General features: G+C 38.9%; 1 protein-coding gene and 3 long non-coding RNA genes across 4 annotated transcripts; all 4 read right to left on the reverse strand.

Annotated features, from left to right (window-relative positions):
- Positions 1 to 1361: 1361 nt before the first annotated feature.
- Positions 1362 to 2877, reverse strand: LOC145429914 (uncharacterized). The gene is made up of 2 exons (XR_013910254.1): positions 1770 to 2877; positions 1362 to 1663 (listed from the first exon to the last, which is right to left on the reverse strand). It is a non-coding gene; the product is annotated as an uncharacterized LOC145429914 (long non-coding RNA).
- A 76-nt stretch (positions 2878 to 2953) lies between these two features.
- On the reverse strand, positions 2954 to 7426 carry LOC113027221 (uncharacterized). The gene is made up of 4 exons (XR_013910255.1): positions 7365 to 7426; positions 4309 to 4429; positions 3982 to 4058; positions 2954 to 3638 (listed from the first exon to the last, which is right to left on the reverse strand). It is a non-coding gene; the product is annotated as an uncharacterized LOC113027221 (long non-coding RNA).
- A 4497-nt stretch (positions 7427 to 11923) lies between these two features.
- LOC145429915 (uncharacterized) lies at positions 11924 to 17293 on the reverse strand. Its single transcript, XM_080304042.1, has 4 exons — positions 14916 to 17293; positions 13845 to 13993; positions 12982 to 13146; positions 11924 to 12904 (listed from the first exon to the last, which is right to left on the reverse strand). Exons 2-4 carry the CDS (start codon positions 13899 to 13901, stop codon positions 12815 to 12817), a joined length of 312 nt encoding a protein of 103 aa, XP_080160168.1. The 5' UTR covers positions 13902 to 13993; positions 14916 to 17293; the 3' UTR covers positions 11924 to 12814.
- A 74-nt stretch (positions 17294 to 17367) lies between these two features.
- LOC145429916 (uncharacterized) lies at positions 17368 to 24469 on the reverse strand. Its single transcript, XR_013910256.1, has 2 exons — positions 19458 to 24469; positions 17368 to 19426 (listed from the first exon to the last, which is right to left on the reverse strand). It is a non-coding gene; the product is annotated as an uncharacterized LOC145429916 (long non-coding RNA).
- Between the last annotated feature and the right edge of the window lie 3082 nt (positions 24470 to 27551).

The following is a 27551-nucleotide window of genomic DNA, read 5'->3' on the forward strand; positions in this document are numbered from 1 at the left end:
CCAATCAGGCCAGGACTCTGCAGTCTATTTACATCTGCAGGCCAGTGGACACTCTTTCAAAGATGAGGATGTACACATCCTGGACAGGGAGGAACGCTGGTTTGAGCGCAGAGTCAAGGAAGCCATTTTCGTGAAAAGGGAAAGACCATCTCTGAATCGAGGAGGGGGCCTAAGGGTACATCTTTCGCCATCTTACAATGCTGTGATTGCAGCCGTTCCCCAACTCTCTGTGAATGGTAGTGGTTGTTGACCAATAGTCATGAGAATTTGCATTTTAATGATCATCATAATTATGATGAAGGAACTGACCTCCCAGCCCATTGTTCCTTCAGTGGGCTGGTTTCAGTCATTATGCAAATGTACTGTTTATAAGATTGAAACCTGTAGTCAGCTGAGACTGAAGAAGTCACCTGGATGAGTGACAAAATATTTCTCCCACTGAAAATGCTGCGTCCAGATGAACAGAATCAACTTTGGGGGTTCTGTTTACGTTTGTTAGCCACTTGGATATGATAGTAAACAGTAGACAGACAGTAGACACTGATGTGGCTGATTGAATCTTTTGGACTGTGTTCAGCATAATTAGCCATTAATTGGAAGAGGTGTATTGTTGATTTGTCAGCTATTCTCAATGTATGATGAATTATAATGGGTGTTTGTTATCTATTTGTATACTCACTATGGAGAGAGAGTGTGTATTATTGTCATGGTGTGGTGTGTGAGAGTAAGGAAGCAAGATGCAGACAAAAGACTGTGATGCGAGTGAGCGTTTATTTACAAAATGTGAGACTATTAACAAAGTGAGGGCCACAACGGAAACTAAGAAAACAAACTGCAGTGGGTGAGCTAGCATCAGAGGGAGGGTTCGCCCAGCGCATCAAAAAGGCCAGGACCGCCCCTGACTGTATATTTATTTTTTGTTGCCCTAACTTAGTCATCGTAAGTAAGCCTTATTTAGTTTTTCAAGGCAACGAGTTTAAGTTCTGGGAACTAATTAGATTTGACAGCGCTGGTGCTCAGTTTGGCTTATACCTTTAGTAGTATTGTGAAAATTAACTATATACCAGGTTTTTATTATTGTGAGCTCAAATACAGAAATTTGCAGGAGTGCTGGACTTTTTAAAAAATTTTAACAAGCTAATTATAATAAATGATAAATTGTTTATTGTATCTGTTACAAACAGAATTGTTTTGTATTGACTAGAATTTGGATTTTTGTTTTATTATGGTTTTAATGGTTTTATTATGGTGATATGTTCACCTTTATGGACTAAATTTAGTTTGGTTTGTGGTTGTGGCTCACATCTTTGACACAGAGAACAAGAACACATGGATTTAAATGCAGACTCAGACGAGTGACACAAGTTTCAATGATTTTTATTATAAGTAAAAGATGGCACAGAGCCAGAGGATCCAGTCCAGCACACACACCAGGAAGGAACTGAGAAGGAGACAAGAATCCAAAATAAGGAAACTAGGAGAGTTTCCTTCTACAGAGAGGTGATGTAATCCTGATTTACTGCTTCTGGAGTGTAAAACATCGTGTAGGATGGAGGAGAAACCGATGTTTGAGCACACTGCTGGTTGTTGAGAGCAGGTCTGTTGACTGAACTCCACCAGCTGATGGAGCTGTGCTCACTGGACTGGAGAATCCTGCCACTCACTAACACACAAACCAACAGGAGGAGGCAGCAAGACAGAGAACAAAGATGAGATTTTTCTGTTCCAAGCTACAAGATATTATTACAGTTTATAACTCATCAACTCACCTTTGGTGTGAGCAGCCTCGGCCATTAATGATCAGCGCATCAGCTCTGCTACCTCGTAGGAGTCCTCGTTGAACACCTCCAGTCTCAGCTCCAGATTCAGCCACAGATCCACGTGAGCCCCTCGGCACGCTACAGTCACCAGGCTGTTTGCTCTCAGAGTTCAGCTCCCCTGGATTACTGACTACCTGACAGGCGGCAAACTGCAGTCTACGGCTGTTACTCTGGACGTATATAAATATCTATTAAATTATATATCTTATGATATATAATTTAAAAAATTTTTTTTTAAGTATTTACGTTTTCATTCACTTTGAATGAATTAAGTTAATTTTAATTTATAATCCATTCCAACCTATTATATTATGTAATAAAATTCTTTTTTTTTCTTTTTTCTTTTTTTTAATATTCATGCTTAATATGCCTCCCAATCTAAATGATTCAGAGGAATATGGCAAAGCTTTAAAGGACTATTGTTCCCACAAGAGGACTTCAGATTTTGGTAAATAACTTCAACTACCGCAACATTAAAATCCTTGGTTATTTGTTTTATAACATTTGATTTGGCACAGTCATTCACAAGTGCTGACCAATCGTCTAAAAGACTGTCTCTACATGCATCTTGGATCATTGGGGGAAATACGAAAGAATAAATTGTGTTTTCACCACATTGTAAATGTGTTTCACGTGAACAAAAGGAAATTTTTGCCAGTGTTTTCAGCACAGACACGTAAAATTCAATTTTCTTACGGCAGCTGTGTTTTTCTTCTTTTTTAATAAGTTTCCTGATATTTTGGAAGATTTTACTGTTGACCGTGAAAGACTTCAATTTGAAGGGATTGCTCTTGCATTTGTCAGTACTTTCATGAAAAACGCTCTTTGGATCCAACATGTTGGTATATGAGCAGGTAATATTTTGAAAAAAGTCTTGACCACTCAATCCCCAAAATTGTGTGAATCCTACAGTTGTTGAAATTCCATATTCTCTGTGCCAAGAATACGCTTCTTTACTGAGTACAGACATACAGTTCAGGCAAGGACTATTGAGCGTATAAACCAGAATTCTCTCCACAAAGGTTCCAAGCTGTTGCAAAATAATTTCAACCTCTTGACATAAAAGTGGCTCAGTATGTGTGTCATTTTCATAATCTACCTCAAATTCCGGTGAAACAAAGACGGTCTTACTGCGTTTCATGAAAAAAATGGCCAATGCATATTGTTTACGTTTATGCATCTGCAGATAATCTTTGAGGGAATCAAAAAATTTATTTGCATCGACACTTGGAATTTTGTCTGCCTCTCTCTGCATTTCTTTGATTTGATGATAACAGTCCTCTTTCTTTTTCTTTTTAAATCCTCGAATCAAATCACAGTTTTTCTTAAACAGTTCAATGTTTTGCTCGAATTCCAAACGGCAAGAACTGAGTTCATTGCGTTTCAAATTTGGTAAACCGTTTAAGTGTGGCATTTGAAGTTTTGTCAGTATCTCCGAATAATCATTACAGGTTTCAAATTTAGGTAAAAAAATGATCTGATGACCGGATATGTTGAGAATGTTTGAAGTAAGAGGATTCACGGAGTCTGGGTGTGCATGAGATCTTTTTGGTTTCTTGATAGTTATATACTGATCTGGGAATGAGTCTTTCCTTTTGGTCGAGTGATCGCCTTTGGTTTTGGAAACAAAAGAAGCCGTTTGTTTATTATAGCGATTTTTAAAGAAGATAATCTTTCTGATGTTAAATTGGCATTTACACGATAATATCTTTGTTTTTTTGCTATTAAACATCCTGCTTTCTTTTGGTTTATTTAAGTCATATTCTTTGTGTTTCAAGCTCGATTTTATTTTCTGGAGCCAGTGTGCTCTTCTTTTCACTAAAGAAAGAGAGGAAAAAAGGCACAATTTGTGAATTTACAGCTGTTAAAGTCGTGTTATTTAAAAAACGTGGCTGGTCCAAATTACAAATAAGATATTCTGTTTGGCATCTCACAGTAAATAAAAACACAATCCATCAATTTGCAGGTAACTGAAAACACTACAAAGATGGAACATACAGTGTTGAAGCAGAGGTATTTTGCTGTGTTTAATTTACTGACTTTTAATTTGCTGCCAGTAAATGGCCCCGAAATACCCGCCTCTAGCGTTCAGCCCAACCGCCCCAAAAACAGAAAAATTGATTCATCACATTTTTCCAGTTTTATATAAGCATTAACTCACCTTTGGTACGAATAGCCGTGCAGCTGTAACGGGCCGACTTTCTTGTCTTTTTCAAATATTTCATTAACTTGTCTGACCTGAAACAGGACAAATAATTGGGAAAGAATGAGTTCATCTTAACCTGGGAAAACTGCATACAGTCAGATCTGTAATTATTTGGATAATGACTCTGTAAGTATAAAAATGGCAGTAATTCCTAAGCTGCAACATTTGTGTTATGTCCAAATACTTAAGGACCTAACTGTATGTGCTACACTTGGAATCCAAAAAGTATTTTTAGAGACTGTTACAGTTAATATCCAGACTGACATGATGTAAAATACTTGCTTTTTATGGATGATAGACGGTTTTTTCTTTGCCATGGCAAACTCTCAGATGATTTGTGGTTTCGGTTGTAGTTGGTTTGCGTTGATTGGATTCTCCCAAAAAGTTGTTAAAATTTTTCAATCTAAACAGAAAAAAAATATTACCTGTATTACCACAGCATGTTAGATACCACACACTGAAAGCTCTCATATCACATGGATACTCTTGTATCCATGTAAAATTACATGCAGCAGGTATCTGACCTACTTTTATAGATGTTTCTTGTTTTTGTCCTCTCAACAGTTTCAGTTTCTTGTGCAAGGAAAGTGTTGTCCTATCAGGCTTTCTTTTAAAATTGCCCGAGGTGATTAATGTGTGTGCATATGCACGTATACATATTAGTGATGCGCGATACCACTGATTTCCTTTCCGATCCGATACCAAGTAATATTCAGGGTGCTGATCCGATACCGATACTTTTTACAAAAACGTATTTTATTTATTGTATCTCAAATGATAGCGTCATAATGATTACAGAACATCAGATTACTTGTTCTTATCACTTAATAATGCAGAGTTCATCACATAGAAATAAAAAACTGAAGTTGTGCGCTATTTGAACACCTTGCCTGCTTGCAGCACTAAAGGACTCCATGAGAGAGGTCTGTCTCGCCCTAGCACCACCTGTCCCTGTCCTCCTCTTCAGTTCACCTCAACATACGCTCGTCATATTCTGTGATGTGATTTACTCTGAGGTTAGTGATGTTGCCACAACCATACATGCCAACCCTCTCGATTTTTCCGGGAGAATCCCGGAGCCACCATTCTCCCGAATTTCCACCTGGACAACAAAATTGAAAAACCATATCGCAGAATTCCTATCATGGCCCAGCCAATTCCAGTTTCCAACAATGGCGGCAGCTACTTAGTTTTAATATTACTCTTATTTCTCTTTCTGGGTCGCAAAAAAACCAAAAAAAAAAAAAAACCCCAAAACATTTTAACATATTGTCAGGTGAGAATGTAGCTGTGGAAACTTCAAATATCTGAGCCGACCGACACATCGTCTTCAAACCCCCGCGGGCTTTCGCTACTCGGGTTAAACATGATATATAAGTCACTTTGATAACTTAAAAATGTTATTGTTTGCCTTTTTCAGTGTTTTATTTGTTCGTGAGTAAATCGGTTTGGCTGAGAATAAATTTATTAGATTAGATTAAATTAAATTTAACTTTATTAATCCCTCGGGTGGGTTCCTCCGGGGTTTTCACACAGCTGAATAAACATCAAACAGAAAACTAATTAAAGAAAGTCTGAGACGGTCGAGAGTTTACTCCAGCGCCCGGTTATATTTTAGATAGCAAGGAGCAGACGGCTGAGTTTCACTCCACCGAGGGATCCTGTGACGTACTACCCGGCTTTCTTTAGACCGCGAAGGCCGGGTCCTCAGGTGGAAGCAGCCTCTGAATTTGGACACCCCCGCTGTTTCCGGGCCGGTGTTGTGCCAAAAAGTGATTGTCTGCCAAAAACTGATTTCCGGTATTTGCCAAAAAGCGATTGCTCATATTTAAAGTGCTATAAGTAACTTGTTGGGCTATAATATGTTAAACATATGTCAAATGCATCCCTTATGGATGACATAAAGTCATCTTGAGCCACAAACAACATTCGTGTAGCAAGATACAAGCCGCAATCAGTTTTTGGCAGCGACTTTTATATAACCTTTATTTATGCAGTAAAAAAAATCTCATTTTCTCACTTTGAATGACGCTGAAAGCTGCTAGCCCCATATCATGACAGACACACCTCGTTGTTTTGCATCATTCACTGTTGTCTGCATGTCCAAGCAGGTTACCGCCCTGCAGTTTTACAGAAGTTTCCTGACTCAACTTCCTGTTCCTCTTAAGGTCTTACACAAAAGAAACTGAATGCCGTGAGATGACTTGTTGGGAATATAAATGACGCAGTCATGTTGTGCCATTCATATTCAAAATGTAATGTAGTTTTACCCAAATACTGAGTAGTCCGTACATCTATATGAGAGAGGGTGTCAGGAGCATCCTGAGCTTATTGCATGTTGCTCTTTGTATCATATTTGTATCGAGTTTTTTGGTTTTTCCTTTATTATGATTTATTCCCTGAGGTTTCTCTTGTGTGTTTGTCTCCTCCCCGTGTGTTTGCATTTGTCTCTCGCCCCTCCGTGTGTCTTGTGTCTCCATGTTTTCATCTCTTTTTGCCCGCTCTGTGTCTTAGTCGTGTCACCGTGTTTAGTCTCACCTGTCTTGCCCTGCTCCTCTCCTCGTGTTTCATCTTTTCCCTCCCTGTTCATGCCGGCCACTGTGTCAAGCCTGTGTGTTTCCTGTTTTATTTTGACAGTCTTGCGTCCCATGTTCAATGTAATTCCCCGATCACCCTCTTGTGCGTATTTATTGTGTCAGTTTCGCTTCGGTCTTCGTCGGTGTGTTGTGTTCCTCCCGGGAGTTGTCTGTGTTTCTTCCAGTGAATCCCTCCTCGTGTTTCCGTGTTGCCTCCAAGATTTTTCTAGTGTTCCAACTTTTGTGTTTACTTATTTAGTTCTCACAGTTTAGGTGTTTCTCGGTTTAGTTTTTTGTTATTTTGGATTTTTCCTGTCTGAGTTCACATTTTGAAAATCTGCCTAAATAAACAGCACGCCCTTAGTTAACCACTACCTTGTCTCCTGCGTTCTATGTTTGGGTCCTCGTACAAACCTCACACGATCTGCACTCACCAAGAGATCGTGACAGAGGGACAGAGCTCTGTATTCATATAGACATATAGAGAGATTTATAGCTGTATGAAAAACTAACACATTTACATTAATAGTTTGGCTTCTTTTTGTCTAATAGCTTTAACCCTGAGTGTTTTGTGCTGATTCAGCCACGGTTTTTTTTTTTTCATCCGACTGTCTGAGCTGCCCCACAAACTCTTATTTGTATCTTTAACCCTTGTGACATTTCTCTAGTAATTATAGTCACAAGAAGGAATAAGTCAGATTATTCCTTCTTGTGACTGGATTATAATTCAAAGAAAAGATTCAAATAAACAAAGAAACTTACCTTCGAGGTAGCAGAGCTGATGCGCTGATCAAAAAGGGCAGTTTTGGGAGGCCGGACAGAATTTATGAGGATTCCTGATCATGTGGTCAGCCTAACTCCTCCCCTCCTTCCTGGTTTTTTCACAACTCTCACAGCTTTCTAAACAGCGCTGTGTGTGTTATGTGATCACTTCTGCTAACCACTGAAGGCGTATCTACTATGTAGGACTTTATTTCAGTAAAAAAAAAACCAGACATTACATGTTTACAAGCTCTCAGCACTCAAACCAGGAAACCTTAATGTACAACACTCTGACTTTCAGTTTTGTTTCTCTGAAATCACTGTCGTCATTGCAGGAACACTCTGGACATTCTTAAGTGCTTTGTGGGCAAACTGAAAAGTGTTATATTGCCTTCATAAGGTCTACTTTAGAGCTGGGGTGAGTCAATATTAGTGTACACTCTGCAAAACACCATTGTAATGTTCTGGGTGAACCACAATGAGTCTGAAAAAAAGAGTTTAAATGTTACTTTTAAGCTGCCATCAGCAGGTTTAAACAGAATGCAGCATGACAGTGATGCTCACACACTCTTTGTAGTGTTGTAGTTCTGTATAGATCTCGTAAGTAGTTTGACTGAACGACCAGCAGAATTGAGAGCTACGACTGTCAGTTAAGCAAACGAGCTGCAGCTCATGAATTAATATTTTAAAACAAAATGAGAGCAGCACACAGTGCACACACAGTGAAGTGCACTAACACCAACACTACATTAAAGCTTTGGAGATGAGGTCGAGGCCTTTTTCAGGTTCAAAAAGTCATCTTTGATTCATCACCTTCTCTTATTCTGTCCAAATGATCACGTTACACAGATTTAATTTAGTGAAGCTGAAACTTTAGCTGAAATGCTCTGTAACACTTCAACTGCTGAAGAGATTAAAGGGAACAGGTACCTGTGCTTAATTGAAGTAAATGAAACTGTAAAGAAATTTGTCCTTTGTCAATGGAAACTTGTACTTAGTAGTCAGTATAAGCTTTTAATGATATAAGTTTACATGTGATAGAATACTGCATGATGACCTTTTTATGACTTGTTCTGTTTTATAAATTCTTTCCCACAGAGATAGTTTTTTCACTCCCTACCAGGAGGAGGAGAGCTGGACACTTTTATCTGCACTCCCTAACAAGAAGAGGAGCCGCGTCCTTCAGAATCACACACACACACATGCATACGCACTAACATTCCTCTGTCTATCAATAGACATATTCACCGTTGTATTATTTTTGTATATAAATAAAGACAAGTGCAAGAACAGAGTGCACATCGCAGGGCCCCCACTCTGGTGTGAGCGCTCTGCAAGTAAAAACTGCAGCGTGTGTGTTTCTACTCTCTGACTCTCAGCTGAAGAAGTGTCTTTAGAATAAATCTCTTGACATCCTTTTATACTACAAAGAAGAATCAGCTGCTGAGGAGGATTAATGAATGATGCCAGGGACACGTTTCTGTACTTGGTCTCCATGGTCTCCGGTTCATCAGCTGACAGGAAGTAAAGATGCTCTGTGTGGTGAAGTATCTGGTTCTGTAAAGGTTCTGTAGCACCAGCTGGAAACCTTCGACCAGTCGATATGAGGACAGTGTTGTGCAAAAGTCTTGACCTGCTCCTCATTTCTTTATATATATATATATATATATATATTTTTTTTTTTTTGCCAACCAGCCGTTCTTGTAAATTTTTTAAGTGGTCTTGAGTAATAGTTCATCAGGCTTTCTGAAGGTCTTTCAATTTTTTTTATTTTTTGGGTCATTGGCTGCTTTTTCACTCATTCTCAATCCAGTCCTTTTATCATTTTCAGATTAATTTTTTTAAGCCACTCAGCATTAAACTTTGAATCATTTAAGCATTCAAAAACACACCAGATATTATATCTTGATTAGCCCTCAGTGAGAATTATCACCTGAACCAGGAAACAATAATGTACAACACTCTCACTTTCTGTTTTGTTTCTCTGAAATCCCTGACATCATCACGAGAAAAACCTGTGTGGGTGTGCTTTAATGCTTTGTCAGTTATTTGAATAGATAAAGCTAAATGTGTTCCAAAAGGAAGAAGAAGGATATTTTAACTTGAACTGCGAACTGCAGTGTAGAAAAGTGCGAGAACCTCAAATTTGTAATGAGGCACAGCCGAGTACTTGAACAAATCGGTGAGGCTGAATATTTAACCTCAGTTTTAATGGTCTGCTGTAAGTCCATCAAAGTCCATCAAAGAAAGTTTTGCATTCTTCCTGACAGACACCTCAGAGTCTGCCTGACCTTCTCCTCATTCTTCCAGGTAACGACTTCCACAAAGCAGCAGGCTGGAAGAACCATCAGGTTTTGTGTTCTTACAGCATGGTCAACATGACATGTGAAATTAAATATATTAAAGATGAGCCCACCTGGCTTGTCTTGGGTTTAGCTTCTTGGCAAGTGAAGGAACTTGAGGTTCTTACAGTTAGTTCAATCTAGGAAAAGCCTCTCTGCTCCCTCTGGGTGGATCTATTCCTCCAGAGCCACCGTGAGTAGGTTATAGTCACCCACCCAAAGAGGACTTCATACAATTTTCCATCTTTTTGACAAACATTCAGGCTTTTGTTTTACTATAGATTTTTCATACCCATTCTCTTTGCAATTTTTGCCTTTATGGACTAAATTTAGTTTGGTTTGTGGTTGTGGCTCACATCTTTGACATAGAGAACCAGAACACATGGATTTAAATGCAGACTCAGACGAGTGACACAAGTTTCAATGATTTTTATTAAGTAAAGGATGGCACAGAGCCAGAGGATCCAGTCCAGCACACACACCAGGAAGGAACTGAGAAGGAGACAAGAATCCAAAATAAGGAAACTAGGAGAGTTTCCTTCTACAGAGAGGTGATGTAATCCTGATTTACTGCTTCTGGAGTGTAAAACATCGTGTAGGATGGAGGAGAAACCGATGTTTGAGCACACTGCTGGTTGTTGAGAGCAGGTGCACTCAGAAAAATAAAGGTGCCAACTGGAACCAAAAGTGGTTCTTTAGACTGATGCCATAGAAGAACCTTTTTTGGTGCCACAAAGAACCTTTCAAACAATGGTTCTTTGAAGAACCATTTCTTTCAGTGGTTCATTGAAGAACCTTTAAAGGTGCCCCAAAGAACCATCAAGAAATGGTTCTTTGGGGCACCTTTAATGGTTTTTCAAAGAACCTTTTTAAAAATGGTTCTTTAAAGAACCATTTTTAAAAAGGTCCTTCAAATGGTTCTTTAAAAGAACCATTTGAAGGACCTTTTTTGAGTGGTTCTTTAAAAAAACATTTTAAATCTTTCAAAATAAAATGCATCATAAATTGAATTTGAGTAGGGTAAAAATAAATACGAGCACAGCATAGACATATATTAATGGTTTATTATCATTTTGTAGTTACCAAAAGACAAAAAGGCATTTTAACCCTCAGCACAACATCACTACTAATACATGTCACATATTAGTGTTTTAAACAGTAATAATTAAATATATTTGCTATACTATAAATAAATATATATATAAATACTATAGCTACAGATAACACAACAATACATGTATTGTTTAATTAATAAAACATCAGAAAGTGATAAAACACATTAGAAATAGCAATAGCTTCATAACAGACCAATAAATCAACACATTTTCATCAGCAGATGTTTGCATGTTTAGTAAAAATATTTCAACAACAAGTTTATGATTAAAATGATCAATGAACTTTAGCATTACGCCATGTAATGTACGTTTCATGTTGTACTCATGGTCCTTTGTTAGTCCAGTTTAGGATAATGTCTCTGACGTATGTTTCATATCAAATACAGGGAGTGCAGAATTATTAGGCAAATGAGTATTTTGTCCACATCATCCTCTTCATGCATGTTGTCTTACTCCAAGCTGTATAGGCTCGAGAGCCTACTACCAATTAAGCATATTAGGTGATGTGCATCTCTGTAATGAGAAGGGGTGTGGTCTAATGACATCAACACTCTATATCTGGTGTGCATAATTATTAGGCAACGTCCTTTCCTTTGGCAAAATGGGTCAAAAGAAGGACTTGACAGGCTCAGAAAAGTCAAAAATAGTGAGATATCTTGCAGAGGGATGCAGCAGTCTCAAAATTGCAAAGCTTCTGAAGCGTGATTATCGAACAATCAAGCGTTTCATTCAAAATAGTCAACAGGGTCGCAAGAAGCGTGTGGAAAAACCAAGGCGCAAAATAACTGCCCATGAACTGAGAAAAGTCAAGCGTGCAGCTGCCAAGATGCCACTTGCCACCAGTTTGGTCATATTTCAGAGCTGCAACATCACTGGAGTGCCCAAAAGCACAAGGTGTGCAATACTCAGAGACATGGCCAAGGTAAGAAAGGCTGAAAGACGACCACCACTGAACAAGACACACAAGCTGAAACGTCAAGACTGGGCCAAGAAATATCTCAAGACTGATTTTTCTAAGGTTTTATGGACTGATGAAATGAGAGTGAGTCTTGATGGGCCAGATGGATGGGCCCGTGGCTGGATTGGTAAAGGGCAGAGAGCTCCAGTCCGACTCAGACGCCAGCAAGGTGGAGGTGGAGTACTGGTTTGGGCTGGTATCATCAAAGATGAGCTTGTGGGGCCTTTTCGGGTTGAGGATGGAGTCAAGCTCAACTCCCAGTCCTACTGCCAGTTTCTGGAAGACACCTTCTTCAAGCAGTGGTACAGGAAGAAGTCTGCATCCTTCAAGAAAAACATGATTTCCATGCAGGACAATGCTCCATCACACGCGTCCAAGTACTCCACAGCGTGGCTGGCAAGAAAGGGTATAAAAGAAGAAAAACTAATGACATGGCCTCCTTGTTCACCTGATCTGAACCCCATTGAGAACCTGTGGTCCATCATCAAATGTGAGATTTAAAGGAGGGAAAACAGTACACCTCTCTGAACAGTGTCTGGGAGGCTGTGGTTGCTGCTGCACGCAATGTTGATGGTGAACAGATCAAAACACTGACAGAATCCATGGATGGCAGGCTTTTGAGTGTCCTTGCAAAGAAAGGTGGCTATATTGGTCGCTGATTTGTTTTGTTTTGTTTTTGAATGTCAGAAATGTATATTTGTGAATGTGGAGATGTTATATTGGTGTAACTGGTAAAAAGAAATAATTGAAATGGGTATATATTTGTTTTTTGTTAAGTTGCCTAATAATTCTGCACAGTAATAGTCACCTGCACACACAGATATCCCCCTAAAATAACTAAAACTAAAAACTACTTCCAAAAACATTCAGCTTTGATATTAATGAGTTTTTTGGGTTCATTGAGAACATGGTTGTTGTTCAATAATAATATTCCTCAAAAATACAACTTGCCTAATAATTCTGCACTCCCTGTATATGTCATATCAAAACAAGCCCACACCTGCAGTTGTTTCAGTTTTTCACTGGTGTTTCCTGTCAGCTGGTCAACCTCACATCCATATCAGCCAACCAAATGACAAGTTCCTCCCTTTGTGCTTCAAATCCCTCCCACTCTGAGACAAGGAGCTGAAAGAGATCGAGAAAAGAGTCAATTATAAAGAAGAGAAAAGTGAAACCCTCCTCAGAAGGTCTGACTCGCATACCTGCAGTTGACCTGTGATGGACTCCAGTTTGGCGTTCACGTCATCCCTCGCCGATGCCAGCAGCCGAGTCTGCAGGGTGCCCTGGAAGAGCTCAGTTAATGTTCGACTCCTCCTGGTCAGGCTCTCCAGCTGGATGAGCCGAGGTCTCCCCTCTCGCCGCTGCCTCTGAACACAGAAACACAAATTGCATCTGAAGCAGGAGGTGCAGATTTTTTTGCTATTCTTTTCTAAATCCAGGCTAGATCACGTGGAGGTATTTGGAAAACTTTTTTGGCCAGCGGACAACTGTTGTCTTGCAGAAAGTCAAATCAAACATATGCGATACACAATCAATTCACAAGAACACATAAAAAAATAAGTCCAGTTCTTGCCTGATTTCAAGTGAAATCTGCATCAAAACAGGGTGACAGAAGTAAAACGAGAGCACAAAGCCTCACTTTTTACAAGCCTGCTATTACAGTTCTCCTCTATGCAGACGACTTTCCTGTTTTCAAGGCACAACTTGGATCTGCTGTACGAATCTTATGGATACACACTAAATGAAACAATAGTGTGCATGACTCCAGATTCTGATCCCTCATCCTAATATGGTCCCAACATAGCAACAGCAAGAAAGCAAATGTTGAGGCTTCAAAATACAAAGTCCATAAACCAATGGCTGACATGGGTTTTATCATAAGGGTGATAAATATACAAATTTCAGTCTGTCTTAGAGATTTGATGTTCATTTACCTGCAGATGCACTATACGTACCTGCTCCATGGTTTTTCACAACATTTTGCACATCACTATTTAATACAGGAAGTAGGTGAACTAAAACAAGTCATCGTTCTTTGTGAGAGGACCATATTAATGAAACCAACCTCAATGACATCATAGGGATCCCTAAAGATGCTCCTGCTGCTTTTCTTCCTCCTCATCCTAAGCTTCCTTCTCCTTGTCCTCGCCTTCCATCCAATTGTAATTCAACCTAATTGTGTTTCTCCCCCTCCTCTTCCTCATTTTGTTGGAGCTGTGAACACAATTAATGTGAATCTGGATTAATTTGTGCAAACAAGAAAAATCTACAGCTTTTTGGTTAGAGGTGCTCTTGTGATTTAAGCCGGGTAGAGTAGATTTATGTGTTGATGCTACCTGCTTCAGCTCTGGCTGCTGAGTGATATTTACACCCTGGCTGGACTACAAACTTTAACCATGTGCTGAACTTTGGCCCGGCGTTGATACCTCTTGTTAGTATAACGACCTCTTCTTAGCTTGTATGTATGATGTATGATGGTGGATAAATGAAATATACAAAAAAATTAACTATATTACAAAAGAACATCTACCTTGGAAACATCAAATGACCGGAGCATAACTTGTCAACTAGTCCGAAACTAAGTTATGCAGGAACAGTCAAAGACACACCTTCTCATGTCACATTTCTATTCATTTCTATATAATTCGATTAGACAATAAAGAGTCATCTAATCTAATTATTCATTCAAAACACTTATGCATAGCTGTATTTTATACAGCTCATACAGAATTCAAAGTACAGGTTCATGTGAGTATTTAATGTACGGCTCAGATCTACAGAATTTCAAGAGTTTCTAGAGCAGACACAGAGCTCACATCACAACAGGCTTCAGGCGCCATTTTAGTGACTTTAACAATATATTAAATTTTAATTTCGGTCTAGCTGACATTAGGTTATGTACGCAGCACGCAATTGAACCACATATTTTAGAAGCCAAAGGTTCAAATTAGCTAAGAGCACCTTCACTTAATTATAACAGTGGTTTTGTTAGGAAAACCGTTGGATACTAAATTGCGTTGACCTCAACGGCTAACGTATCTAGCTAATCGCTACTGTTAGTACAACATTAACAGCAAGCTACAATGACGAGTAACAAAAACAAAACAGTAATAAGGTTTTAATGAAAATGTTTTACCTTTTCTAACAGTCCCAGAATCCACAGCTTCAAAGTCCAGCAGGTACTGAAGACTGTTATCCGTTTCGCTGTCACCGTCCGTGAGTTTTTTTTCCCGAAGGTCAAGGCCCGCCGCTCGCACACTCTGTCTGCGCATGCGCATCCCAACGACTGACCCCCTCCGTCTGCTCCCGGGAGGTTACAGTATGACCTGTTCTGACGTCACTCTCTCTCTCCCTGTCATTTATTTGGCTCGAAACACATATTAACAAATTGATCAGTGATGAACAACTACTCAGATCATTTACCTAAGCAGTGTGCTTTGTCAAAACGAAGTCTGTGTCCATTACACTGACATTCTGTTCTGCAATTGTGTTGGGGGAAAACTCTGTAAAAGACCCAGGAGAAATAAAGACACAATGAGACAAAGTTACTTTCTTTATCAAACGTGTACACGGGTGAGCTGCTAAGAACAACTCACACCATGCACAGTGGCTTGGTAATTTTTATAGGAAAGACAGTGAGAACAGGATAAGAAAATACAAAACAAATAAAATAAACAACTCCATATGTGGCGCTAGTCTCGTCAGCAGAGAGCTGGGAGAAGGCTGTGAGAGATAAAACAATCTAAAACAATATGTCCCAAAACAGTATGTCTTTGCTGAGAAAGTCTAAAAAGATAATTCTAAACTAATCTAACCATAGGGAGAGGGCAGACAAAAGGCATCTTTGTACATTTAAAAGAAGGTAAAGAAACATAGAATCATTTTTCCTGTAACATTCCCTCCTGTTTTAACTTATTTTAAATGTATACAATAATTGTCTGTGAAGGTTATTTATTAAGTATCTTAAGCAATTTTTTAATTTTCAAAATGTCAGCATAGCAGAAATGGAAATCATTTGGTCTAAAGATTAAAACAAAATAAAATAATAAAAAGAAAAAGAAAAACATAGTAAATGAAAATCATAGTAAATGAAATAACAAGTGGAATAAACAAGAAAAAATAATAAAACTAAAACTACAAAAAATAAAAGATAAAAACCTTATATTTTAAAACGAAAACTACAAAAAATAAAAGGGTGAAAAGTAAAATGAAAACTTTATATTTAAAAATGATGAAAACCTAATATGTAAAATGAAAACTTCAAAAAATACAAGGATGAAAACCTTATACTTAAAATGATGCAAACCTTAAATTGAAAACTTTATATGTAAAATAATGAAAACTTCATATTTAAAATGAAAACTTCAAAAAATAAAGGATGAGAACTTCAAAAAATAAAAGGGTGAAAACCTTATATTGTACCTGCATAAACTACTAATGTGTTAATCAGTGCATGATCACTTGAAAAAGGCAGAAGTCATTTTTAATCACCACGTCATTCATTAGCAGTTATTACAAGTTCTCCTCTAACAGAATTGCAACGGGATGTTGTTCTTCTTTAGGCACGGCAACATAAGCAGTCATTGTAGTTGTTATCATCTTTGAAATCATTACTCTTAGACATGGCGGTGTAGCTGCTCCAGATGTGTGGTCAGTGACATATTTTTGCAGAATGGACAAATTCTGCAAAGTTTCATAAATGTCTCCTCCAGTTTCGTATCCATCAGGGATAAAAGTGCAACATGTTTCCCCGATCAGCTTGCAAACTCCTCCTTGTGATGCTGTTAGCAGGTCTAGTGTCAGTCTGTTCTGCAGCACCATCGTTCTGATGGCCTGCTGTTCTCCTGCTAAGGCGGTTCCAGGGCCTTAGTTAAGTTGATGTGTCGTAGCAGAGCATATCGGTTGATTTCCACATGATCCCGCACCTCGGCAACTCCAATGCCGGGGATCAAGCTCTGTAAGAATTTCACTCCTCCTCAGATGCAAAACTCTGGTTCCTTTACTGCTTGGTGCCGTCCGTGCACATCCTGTCTGGTAATGAGTCTTTGTTTGTAGTATCATTCGGTAGCTGTAGTTGGAGCGACAGTTGAGGCTCATCAGTGTCGCATTACTGGCACAGGTTTCGTTGAGTGAACAGTCCATACACTTCCTCTCGTTCCTTGGTGGGCAGAAAGTGTATATGTATTTGCATAGCAGTCAGTTTTATTATTCAAGTAAGCTGTAGTGTTCATAAACTGCCACCAGAAATTAGTGGCATAGCCATGGGGAAACTTGGTGTACTTTCCTTTGTCATACAGTGTCTGCCTTTTCTCCATATAACGTGACTTGTTGTCCCTCACGGAAGCAAAGGTGAGGAGCCCGGCCATGGTCAGGGCCGCTGCAGTTGTTAAGAGCCACCACCTCATGACGACGGGACACACCCTCCTGTCGCGAGTAGACCCCCCGGCCAGGAAAGCTGACCCCTCCACCGGGCGAGATCACAACAAGTGGGCGAGCCTGCCGTCAGCTGTGTTTAGATGGTGTTAAGATTCATTATTGAGGAAGGGTACAAGAGGTGATCGAAGAATAACCACACCGATCCGGCCGGGTGAAGTCAAACGATGATTTTAATGAATACACGCGTGGGAAGACACTCTGTACGCAGACAGCCAGTAGTCTTCAACTTAATCAAAGCATGAACAGATATTTTATAGCATCAGGGTTTGTTTACTGACGCCCCTTCATACGTCACATACATTTTATACATAGATCAGATCAACATCATCCTGACTTTTCACCTAGAAAATCATCTTCTATTTTCATGGCGTGGTACTTTCCGTTCTTATCTTAAAATGAATTGTTCCTCTTTCTTGCTGAGACAACAAGGACGGTTCCTCTAAATAAATTTAACTCTATGTGTGTGTGTCACGACCTCACATGCTCTTTCTCAATTCACCGGTTGCACTTCTGACCTTTTACCAGACCAGAAGCTCACTGAGACTATGTGTATGTCTTCTACTAAATAAATGTTTTAATCAAGAACCTCTACTAAAACCTTAATATAAAATGATCTGATCTTAAGGCCTTCTTAAAGCTATCTGTTACATTGTTAAAGCCTCGTCTTAGCCTGCGGCTCAAAATAACTTCCTGGTTTCACTTCTGCATACAACTTCCTGTCAGCCTGCAACTCAGTCTTTCTGAAAGAGACACTGTTTAAACCTTGGAATGCAATATCCATGCTGCAGATTATATTATTAATGCAATGACAATTATTTAACAATAGCAGTAAAATAATTTCCCTCCTCGACACTCCCCCTTTTGACCTCTGGAACACCAGAGGTCACAATACATTGTGTCCTCACGCAGACCCTTCTCTGGTGGTCTCGAACCTCGAGATCTCCAGGATCCTCGCCCCTCCTGTGGTCGCCGAGATCTTCTGCAAAGGAAACAAAACACCTTTTCTTGCATCTCCCTAACTTATCCTATCTGGGACTCTTTAATCAAAAGCATGATCCTAATTATGCTCTTAACTTATTGACTTGTATTTATGTATACTCTTCAACGTTACTCATCACTTTAAACTCTTTGAGCGCTGGTTTCACATCCGGTTGCTCGCTCTATTTTCCCTTATCTGATCATCAACATCCTGTGCACAAGTTGTCGCTGCTGCAAGTTAATCTACTCCAAAAGAAAACAACCACTTTAATCAATTAAGTTCAAGCATATAAGCAATTACTCCTGTATACATTTCATCATAACTAAATGCTGCCTTGAAACAACTCCTATGTGTTAACACTAACTTCATTTTAAAACCTCACATTTCCTATGTTATCACCTGTTTCGGTATAGCCTTTTTATTTCATTTTGCTCCTTTTAATGTAACAATACCTTCTAATTCTAATGTATCAGACTTAACCAAAACATATGCTTTCCTTCCTCTTTGGTCCTTCTTTAAGTTCAGTTAAAAGCTAAATGAATTTAAGGCCTTTTGCCTGGAATCAATACTGTCATGTGTGTTTCTTAACTCTGTGTCTGTAAGCGTGTGCAATCCTTCATGAACTCATATTATCCTCACAGTAGATTGGCTAATCATAGCGCTAGCCAAAGGCTCGTGACCCTCCAGAGACAAATTTGAGCCACAACTCCTTTAAAAGCACAAAATGCAATATGTATAAAAATCATTTCTATTTATAAGCTCCCCCTTTTATCCTAAAAATACCTCCTATGTAATATCTGTATGTGTAAGCCTACATTATAACCACTTCTTCTAAAGATCAAAAAATCAAACCTGTTCTACCCCTTCAACCCTCACTAATTTTCCCTCTAAGATTTATTCACAGCTTTGAAAAACTGGCATTGTATCTTCTAAACAGGATTCATGGTCCTGGGCCATGTTGGCCCAGCATTCTTGGTTCCTTGTATTTTCGCTCCTTATTTAGGCCAGGTTTTCTGAGGTGTCCTGTTGTGGTGTTCCCTAAGTGTTTTTTCCCTTTGTGACTCTTACCCCCTTGTGCCCCTCTGTCTATTTATGAGCTCTCGTCTCTCTTTGTGTTTATTCCATGTTTCCCCCAGCCTGTTATGTCTGTGTTCTCCCCGTGCTCTGGGTGTATTTAAGTTGTGTCTTCTGATATTGTAGTTCCTGGTTCGTCTATATTGTTTCCCCTCGGTCTCCCTGCGTCTCTTGTGTATTTCCCCGGACCTCCCTGCATCCTCGTTTCTGGTTTGTGTTATTAGCTTACCCAGTTTTCCGGTTTCTTGTTTTTCCACCAGTGCTGTTTTGTGCCCACCGTTGTAAATAAATATTCACCTGCACCAGAGCTGCCGCCTTTTGGGTCCTTTTCTACAACTCCACACGGCTTGCCTCGCAAACCGTGACAAGTTCACTTTTAATCCTTTAACCTTAACTTAAAAATACCAGTTTCAGTTTTACCATATCCAAATGATCAAAAACCCAAAAGGTCCTAAAATGATCCTAAATTATTAAACAATTAAATTATTAAACCCTAAACCCCCCTTTATCTTGATACATTTCATGTGTCAAGATACTATACAAAACTTAAAACTGCTCAGTTTTCCCCACTCATGATCCAATCTATGTCATAAAAATAAACTTAAAACAGAACAGTTATCAGTCATGTGTTTCTACAAGTAATGGTAACTGAGTTACATCAAAAAATATTTCCCCTTTAGCATTTGGCATTCTCCCAACAATATACTATAATCTCATAATCTAACCCCAGTCAACAAAGCAAAACAGAAATTTTTCTGGTAAAAGCAAATTGTTTGTCCACATTAATTCATCCTCACTCACATACAGTCTCACATTCACTCACATGCAGTCACACCATGTATTTGCTAATGGTGGAGCTTCCCGCGTCAGATTCTCCACCCTCAGCAAAATGAGCTCCGTCATGTTTATTTTCCATAGGAAAATATTTCTTCATGCTTTTGGACTGGATTGACTCGCATAAAATCCTTTTTACAGGGACTTACGACCTTGATCAGTCCCCACAGGTAGCTCTCCTCAGCCAATTGTAATCTGGAAAGCCCCCTTATATTTGCTCCTCCCGAGAATTTTCAGCGCCGTTATTCACTGTTGCAGGCCTGCTTAAAACAGAAATGAAAAATAGAGCTGATTGTTAGCTCATAAAAACAAAACAAAATCACCTGACAGGTTTTCTTTAAGTGCACTGTTACAAAATAATGGGCCCAATTTTTTTTTGACATGTCCATGTTTCCTAAAACTCCCTCTATTAAAAACAAAACAACAACAACAACCTACCTGACAGAATCAACCCATCACCACAACAACCTTAAACACACAAATCTTGCCACCACATAATTTCACCTCCTCAATACACCAAAAGTCTCATTAAAACCACACAATTTGCAAACAAAAATCACCCCCTTATACTCTTAAATTCAGCATAAGACCCCTTACGACATCATATAATCACTAAACTATAAATTCCCTACCCCAATCTGCACTTCTCGTCTCTGCTATGCTTCCTCTTCCTGAAAGTCACAGTCACACACACACTCCAGCTAATTTGCATACTGAGTCATCTCTCAAGAAGCTGTAACAACAGAAACATATGTTTAAACATTCCCAACTCATTAAATCATTTTATTTCTTCCAACAGTGATCACTAGTGTTGATCACTCAGTACGAGAGCACTCCTAAGTCACTCTTTTTTAAAACTACTTTAATCCCTTTTTCGTTTTCATAACTCCCTTTGTCATATGGCTTATTCTATTCCTCAATTACAAACTCAAATGTATTTTATTAAACATTCACACCCTTGTATCATTCATACAAAATAGCAAGCTGTTCTTCATTGCCTATGTTTGTGTTCTTAGCCAGGTTTAATCAGTGTCTATGCATTAAACTCCATGAGCTTGTCTTGTCTTTATAAGTTTAATGCATTTTCTGTTTGTGTGTGTGAATTTGCATATGGTGCTTTTACAGTGTGTCAGACTCCTTCATAATTTTGCCTTTAAACAGTCAATTTTCTCCTCCCCAAATTTACTAACCCAAATTCTGATTTCCTACCTTAAATAGCAGCATTCCTTGTCCTCAGCCAGAAGGTAGGGCTCCACTTGCCACTTTCCACCTCCACCCTAGCCCAGCGGCCTTACCCGTCAGGTCCTGTCTTCTTACTGAAGCCGAGTATTCGTGACTGTGCCTGCCTTAGGTTGTCCCAGGGTTTCGAGGTGGGATCTTACCCGTCATGGGCTATCCAGCCTTCCATACTCGCCTGATACGGGGCCCAAGTGGGCAGGGGAGGGAACACACTGGCTCTGGGAATTAAAGGAATGTAAGCTGCTTCCTTCATTGCATCTTATGTTAAACTATCTCTATAATAAGCTATCTCAATTCTGACTCCTTCCTAGAATAATTTCACATATGGCACTTTGTGTATGTGTGTTTTCTATTCATTAATGTAATTGTCAGTTATTTTCTCTCCCGGTCAGGGAACCACATTATTTTCTCTCTTCATTTTACCTTCTTTTGTTTGTTTGTGACATTCTACTTTAGCTCTACTAAACCTTGATGTAAAAACAATACTCCCTTATTTCACGCACACACTCTGCCTTTTGCCTACGCACACACTTCTCTCTCAGACTTCCTCTGTTCACACATCACCTTGCACTCACTCTACTATCAACTTTCATAGTGTTATTATTATTTAGTATTTTGTACACCTCACACAGAATCATTCAAATCGAGTACTCACAGCATTCACATCACAACCTTCAACTTTCACTTTCGATCCTGCAAGACGCAGAGATGGACATCTCCTTCACCTAACATAAAACTAAATTACCATATCAACATACAATTACTGAAATTCAAACTCAAATACACCGTTTGTTTTAATAAAGTCAAAGAGTAAACCGGTGTACCAAGTGTATGTACTTATGTGTTTTAAACTGAAAGAAAAAGAAACTCAAACTCTTATAACATCACTCATGCCTCTCTCAAGTTAAAAACACTTCCGAACTTTAAGACATCCTACTTTACATCACCAAAGAAATACCTCTCACACCTTTATTCATCATTCAAAACCTTCTAGTCACCGCATTCACACTTAAACTGTGACTAGAGTTAAGGAATATAACTCAACACACTTTCCTAAGAGTATTTTAGACATGCTTGTCATAATCAAAAAGAGCAAGTAAAAAACAAACAAACAAAAAATTGAAACCTCCATTAATTCTCACCGCACACACAAGAAATTGAAAAAATAAAACCCACCAGCAACTAATGCTGGAGAAAAGTTACTACTGAAAGTGATGTGTTAGTCTTAAGTATATACAGTGCACTCAATATATTTATATATCTACATCCAAACTCAGTCAATTACTATACATCCACTACGGCAACTCAAAACTTTATTTATAGTCCTCTAATAAACATGAATGGCATTTTAAACACACACTCAACAATGTTTGCAGCAGTATTTGTAAACCCAACTGTGGCTTAAACAGTTCACTGCTTACTCATTTGCATTTTCACTCACACACACCGTCTAAAAATAGCAGCAGCATTGCCTCAGACTCCTTTCACACAGAGATCTATTATTTTATATTCACAAAGACGTCTTATATTTACAACTGCACAGATTTTATGCCTTTTAACACCTACCGAATTTCGAAAAATTTAAGTTAACGGTCTAACCGATAAAAGTCCAACTTTTTGTAATCAATTAACCAGTATCTGTCCAACAGTTTCTGGCCTCATCTCTAAAGTCCCTAACTCAATTTAAAAGTGTCCAACACCCAAGGTCCAACCTTTGCTGCCCAAAAAAGCGCAGATACCGTTCCAAACGGTAAGGAGATTCTAACTCCTAGTTATTCTGGAGTGCCCCAAACTCCACAGTGACCAACTGACTATCCCTCTTCGAGGACAATGTCTAAGCGTCCTTGACATTGGCAAGCGTTACCTCTGAGCACTGCGCTTCCTACCAGTCCAACTGGCGTTCTAGAATAATTTATAATACTTTGAAACAACAATAAAACACCCAACAAAGTGTAAGACTGAAGCAGGTCCAACCTTATAACCAAAAAATAACCAAATTCCCTAACCTACTAAAATCATTTCCAGCAGTCCAACTGCTTCCCGCGGTCCAACCGCATTAAATCCTTTCCAGCAGTCCAACTGCTTTAAATCCTCAGTACTGTCATGAGATTCTCATCAAAATCAAAACAGACATCCACCAGTAACTTCAGTGAGTAGACTTAAATTTTATCATATCCAATTTGGCACACTTTGGAAATAATTCAACAGGTAGTGCCTTACCTTTTGGATAAGCCGGCTTATGCCCACTCACTTAGACCACTGGAATTCATGTCTGCCCGTCAGACCACCTAAGACCCCGGATTTCTCCGTCTAAACCTCCAACTCTCCCTCCTCAATAACCGGACGAAGCCCCCAAATGTTAAGATTCATTATTGAGGAAGGGTACAAGAGGTGATCGAAGAATAACCACACCGATCCGGCCGGGTGAAGTCAAACGATGATTTTAATGAATACACGCGTGGGAAGACACTCTGTACGCAGACAGCCAGTAGTCTTCAACTTAATCAAAGCATGAACAGATATTTTATAGCATCAGGGTTTGTTTACTGACGCCCCTTCATACGTCACATACATTTTATACATAGATCAGATCAACATCATCCTGACTTTTCACCTAGAAAATCATCTTCTATTTTCATGGCGTGGTACTTTCCGTTCTTATCTTAAAATGAATTGTTCCTCTTTCTTGCTGAGACAACAAGGACGGTTCCTCTAAATAAATTTAACTCTATGTGTGTGTGTCACGACCTCACATGCTCTTTCTCAATTCACCGGTTGCACTTCTGACCTTTTACCAGACCAGAAGCTCACTGAGACTATGTGTATGTCTTCTACTAAATAAATGTTTTAATCAAGAACCTCTACTAAAACCTTAATATAAAATGATCTGATCTTAAGGCCTTCTTAAAGCTATCTGTTACATTGTTAAAGCCTCGTCTTAGCCTGCGGCTCAAAATAACTTCCTGGTTTCACTTCTGCATACAACTTCCTGTCAGCCTGCAACTCAGTCTTTCTGAAAGAGACACTGTTTAAACCTTGGAATGCAATATCCATGCTGCAGATTATATTATTAATGCAATGACAATTATTTAACAATAGCAGTAAAATAATTTCCCTCCTCGACAATGGCTTCACTTACTGGCTCTGATGGATGCAAGATGGTCGTTCCGCTATTTTGCAAGCTCCAGTTTTTCCTTTGGAGCACTTTGATCAGAACCCAGTCACCGGGCTGTGATCTGCAAGACACTTGATAGACATCATTACATTCTTCGTCATTTACAATCATCTCTTTATTTTCCTACAACTTAGACATACATTTTGCTACTGAAATTGTATCTGCCTTTTTCACTGGGTAGATTTCTGGCCACTTTGAGAATACATCTATAACCACTAGGGTGTATTTTTACCCTTGGCATTCATTTAGCTCAATAAAGTCCATATGGATTGTGTGGTCTCAGGTTTCCCTGAGCATTACATTTTTGACACGTCATGCATGTTCTGACAAATTGTTTTGCTGAGGTTTCAAAATTTACAGTGTAGAATTTACAGTGTAGAAATGAGAGTATTGTGTAGAATTTACAGTGTAGAAATGAGAGTTGACAATACTGGTCAGTCCCCCCGTTGACAAATGCGTACAGCCATGAGTCACTAATGCCGCCATTTTGTGGAGGAATTTTGGCAACACTGGCTTGCCATAACACATCATTAAGTCGTTTGTCAGAACTGCACCGTGTTTTAGCCATTTTGCCTGCTCTGCTGTGCTTGCTGCTTTTTGTTCATTTTTCAACACATCCAGTGGAATCTGATGTGTGTTTACTGCCATCAATGTGATGTTTGCCTGTTGTGCCGCCTATTTTGCTGCTCTGTCAGCAAAATTGTTGCCTGTAGTAATGAAAGAGTCAGTAGGCGTTGTAAGAGGTTGGCATGGTGAACTGGTTTGCCAGTTGGTGTAATCATTCCTCTGGTTTTCCAGATTTTTTGCAAAATGATGCACAGCAGAGAAAACATACTGGCTGTCTATATAAATGGTTATTTGTTTATCTTTGTGTATTTGACATGCGCAACAATCTCGTGTGAAGTGACCTTCCTCTCCACGGTTCTAGCAGGCGTTGTCTCTATGTTATCTGCTGTTTCTGCGTGGCTGTCTGCGGCCTTGGTGTTTGTGACTTTGCTCGCCTCTCTGTTCCTGATAGCCACCTGCGAATTAGTGTTTTAGTCTGTTGTCAACAGTCAGCCTTATTTTTAAGTTACAGAATGCTTCTCCCTTTTTTTGTTTTTTTGTTTTTTTTGTTTGGGAGAATAGATGCAACTCTACATTTTCACTTAAGGCAGTTTAAGATAATTTCTAGTTCTTCAAACAATGCATGGATCTCACACATTTCAAACTTTCAAGTTAGGGTTGTTTCCCATTTATACAAATATATATATTTAACTTTGCATTGCTCACAGCTCATAGCTCACAGCTCTAAACCTAGGCATTTTTCAATCATATGCCTAATCACTATGTGTCACTGTGATTCTCAAGTATGGTCACAAGTTCGTTTAAATTCATTTCCAAAACCAACAAAATAATCAAACAAAACCAAAAAACATAAACGTGTCAGGACACAAAAGAAAAAAGAAAAATGCTGCCACCCGAACAAGGCAGAAGTCTGCATATGTTGGCTTTTAATAGCATGCAGCTTGTAACATAGTAGACTAATGTGCCTGTGTTAATTCAGCTCCATATTATTGTGTGAAGTTCCACTGGGTTGGGAGTGGTTTTGTGTGTGTCACATTTTTGGTGAGCCAATGGCTGGAATGAGGTTGGACTAATTAGAGGCAGGTGTACTTGACTGCACTGATACACTGGTCTACTTATAGCCCACACTACAAACACTGCTGTGTCGTTTTGTCTCTCTGTGCAGGTATGTAATGTGATGAAATCAGATATGTTTGGGATGGACGGGTTTTGCGCTATGAATTTTATATTAAGTGTGTCGTTTTGTCTCTCTGTGCAGTCCAGGGCCTATTATATGCCACAGCCTAAAGGCAGCAGAGTTCCAGAGGCTTGAGTGACCACTGACTATATGCTTGCAGGGTGGTGGGTCTCCAAGGACAACTTCTAACCCTGTTAAAGGCAACATGTGGGGTGCAACTTGGCCGTGTGGCATAGCTGGCTCTGGCCTTGGGACTGTGTGTTTTTATACAATTCTTAAGTGGGACACTGGACTGTTTTATCTTTTATCTCTTGATATATTTTTCGTCAATAAATTATCTTTTAGAATTTTATTGACTGTCATCTTTTTGCCCACGACTGAGACGGTTGGTGAGACCTAGAGTCTTTCTTTGGGTGTGTTACAGCAGCTTCTGCTCTAAAAGAAACAAATAAATAAAAAGAAAAGAAAATGTGGAACATGCTCATCAGCTTAGCAGTGTCTACATATTTAATTCAGCTTCTCAATCCTGTAGTTTTAGCTGTTGTCTACAGGGTTTTGCTTATTGGTTGTTATTATAGGTGTGCTCTATATCTCAGCAATGTGTCATTCTAGGATGATAGGTTTCAAGCTGGTCAAGTGCCTCTATGCACTTCATTAGTTTAGTTATTCTCCGTATTGTCTTCATCTCACATGTCATTACACTGAGTTTCAGCAAACCTTAAGCTTGATGCAGACTACTGTTTAACAATTATCCACCTCACATCATAACCGATTAAGGTGCCTCTTCATATTAATATTGTCATTGTTAATATTATCCTCTTTGTCTTATATAACAGCAATAGCATATTATAATATTTTATCAGTGTGTACCACTATACTACTCCTGAGCCAATTTGTTAGTTAGGATCATCTTATTCAGCAAACAGATAATTTAGAATTCATCCAATCTACGGTCACATTTGTTCTCTCTGTTGCATGGCGGACCAGGCAGTTCTATTATAATATATTATTTATATTTTATTTTGTATCCATCAAGGGCTTCAGATGACCTGCAGTATCATCCTTTTCCCAGGGTGGAGACAGTTACTTTTTCGCACACTGTCCTTGGCTGAACAATGACACAGCCTTAATATACTTTATTTATGTTATTAAAATATTTTCGTGTGAATTATTTGCTTTATATTCATTTTATACATGCTGGGCATGGTCATCATGCCAACTGTGTTTCATTGTTAATATCACTTTACAGGTTGTTATCCTTGCTATTATTAATTTCAAATACTCTAAAGAT

The sequence above is a fragment of the Astatotilapia calliptera genome, chromosome 7, assembly GCF_964374335.1.
Source record: "Astatotilapia calliptera chromosome 7, fAstCal68.1, whole genome shotgun sequence".
NCBI classification, from domain to species: Eukaryota; Metazoa; Chordata; class Actinopteri; order Cichliformes; family Cichlidae; genus Astatotilapia; species Astatotilapia calliptera.

Excerpts from the sequence above, each read along its gene's own strand:
- LOC145429915 (XM_080304042.1), bottom strand. The coding sequence starts at position 13,901 with ATGAGGAGGAAGAAAAGCAGCAGGAGCATCTTTAGGGATCCCTATGAT. Across the intron at positions 13,147-13,844 it reads ATCCCTATGATGTCATTGAG|AGGCAGCGGCGAGAGGGGAG; the intron begins GTTGGTTTCATT and ends TTCTGTGTTCAG. Across the intron at positions 12,905-12,981 it reads CCATCACAGGTCAACTGCAG|CTCCTTGTCTCAGAGTGGGA; the intron begins GTATGCGAGTCA and ends GATCTCTTTCAG.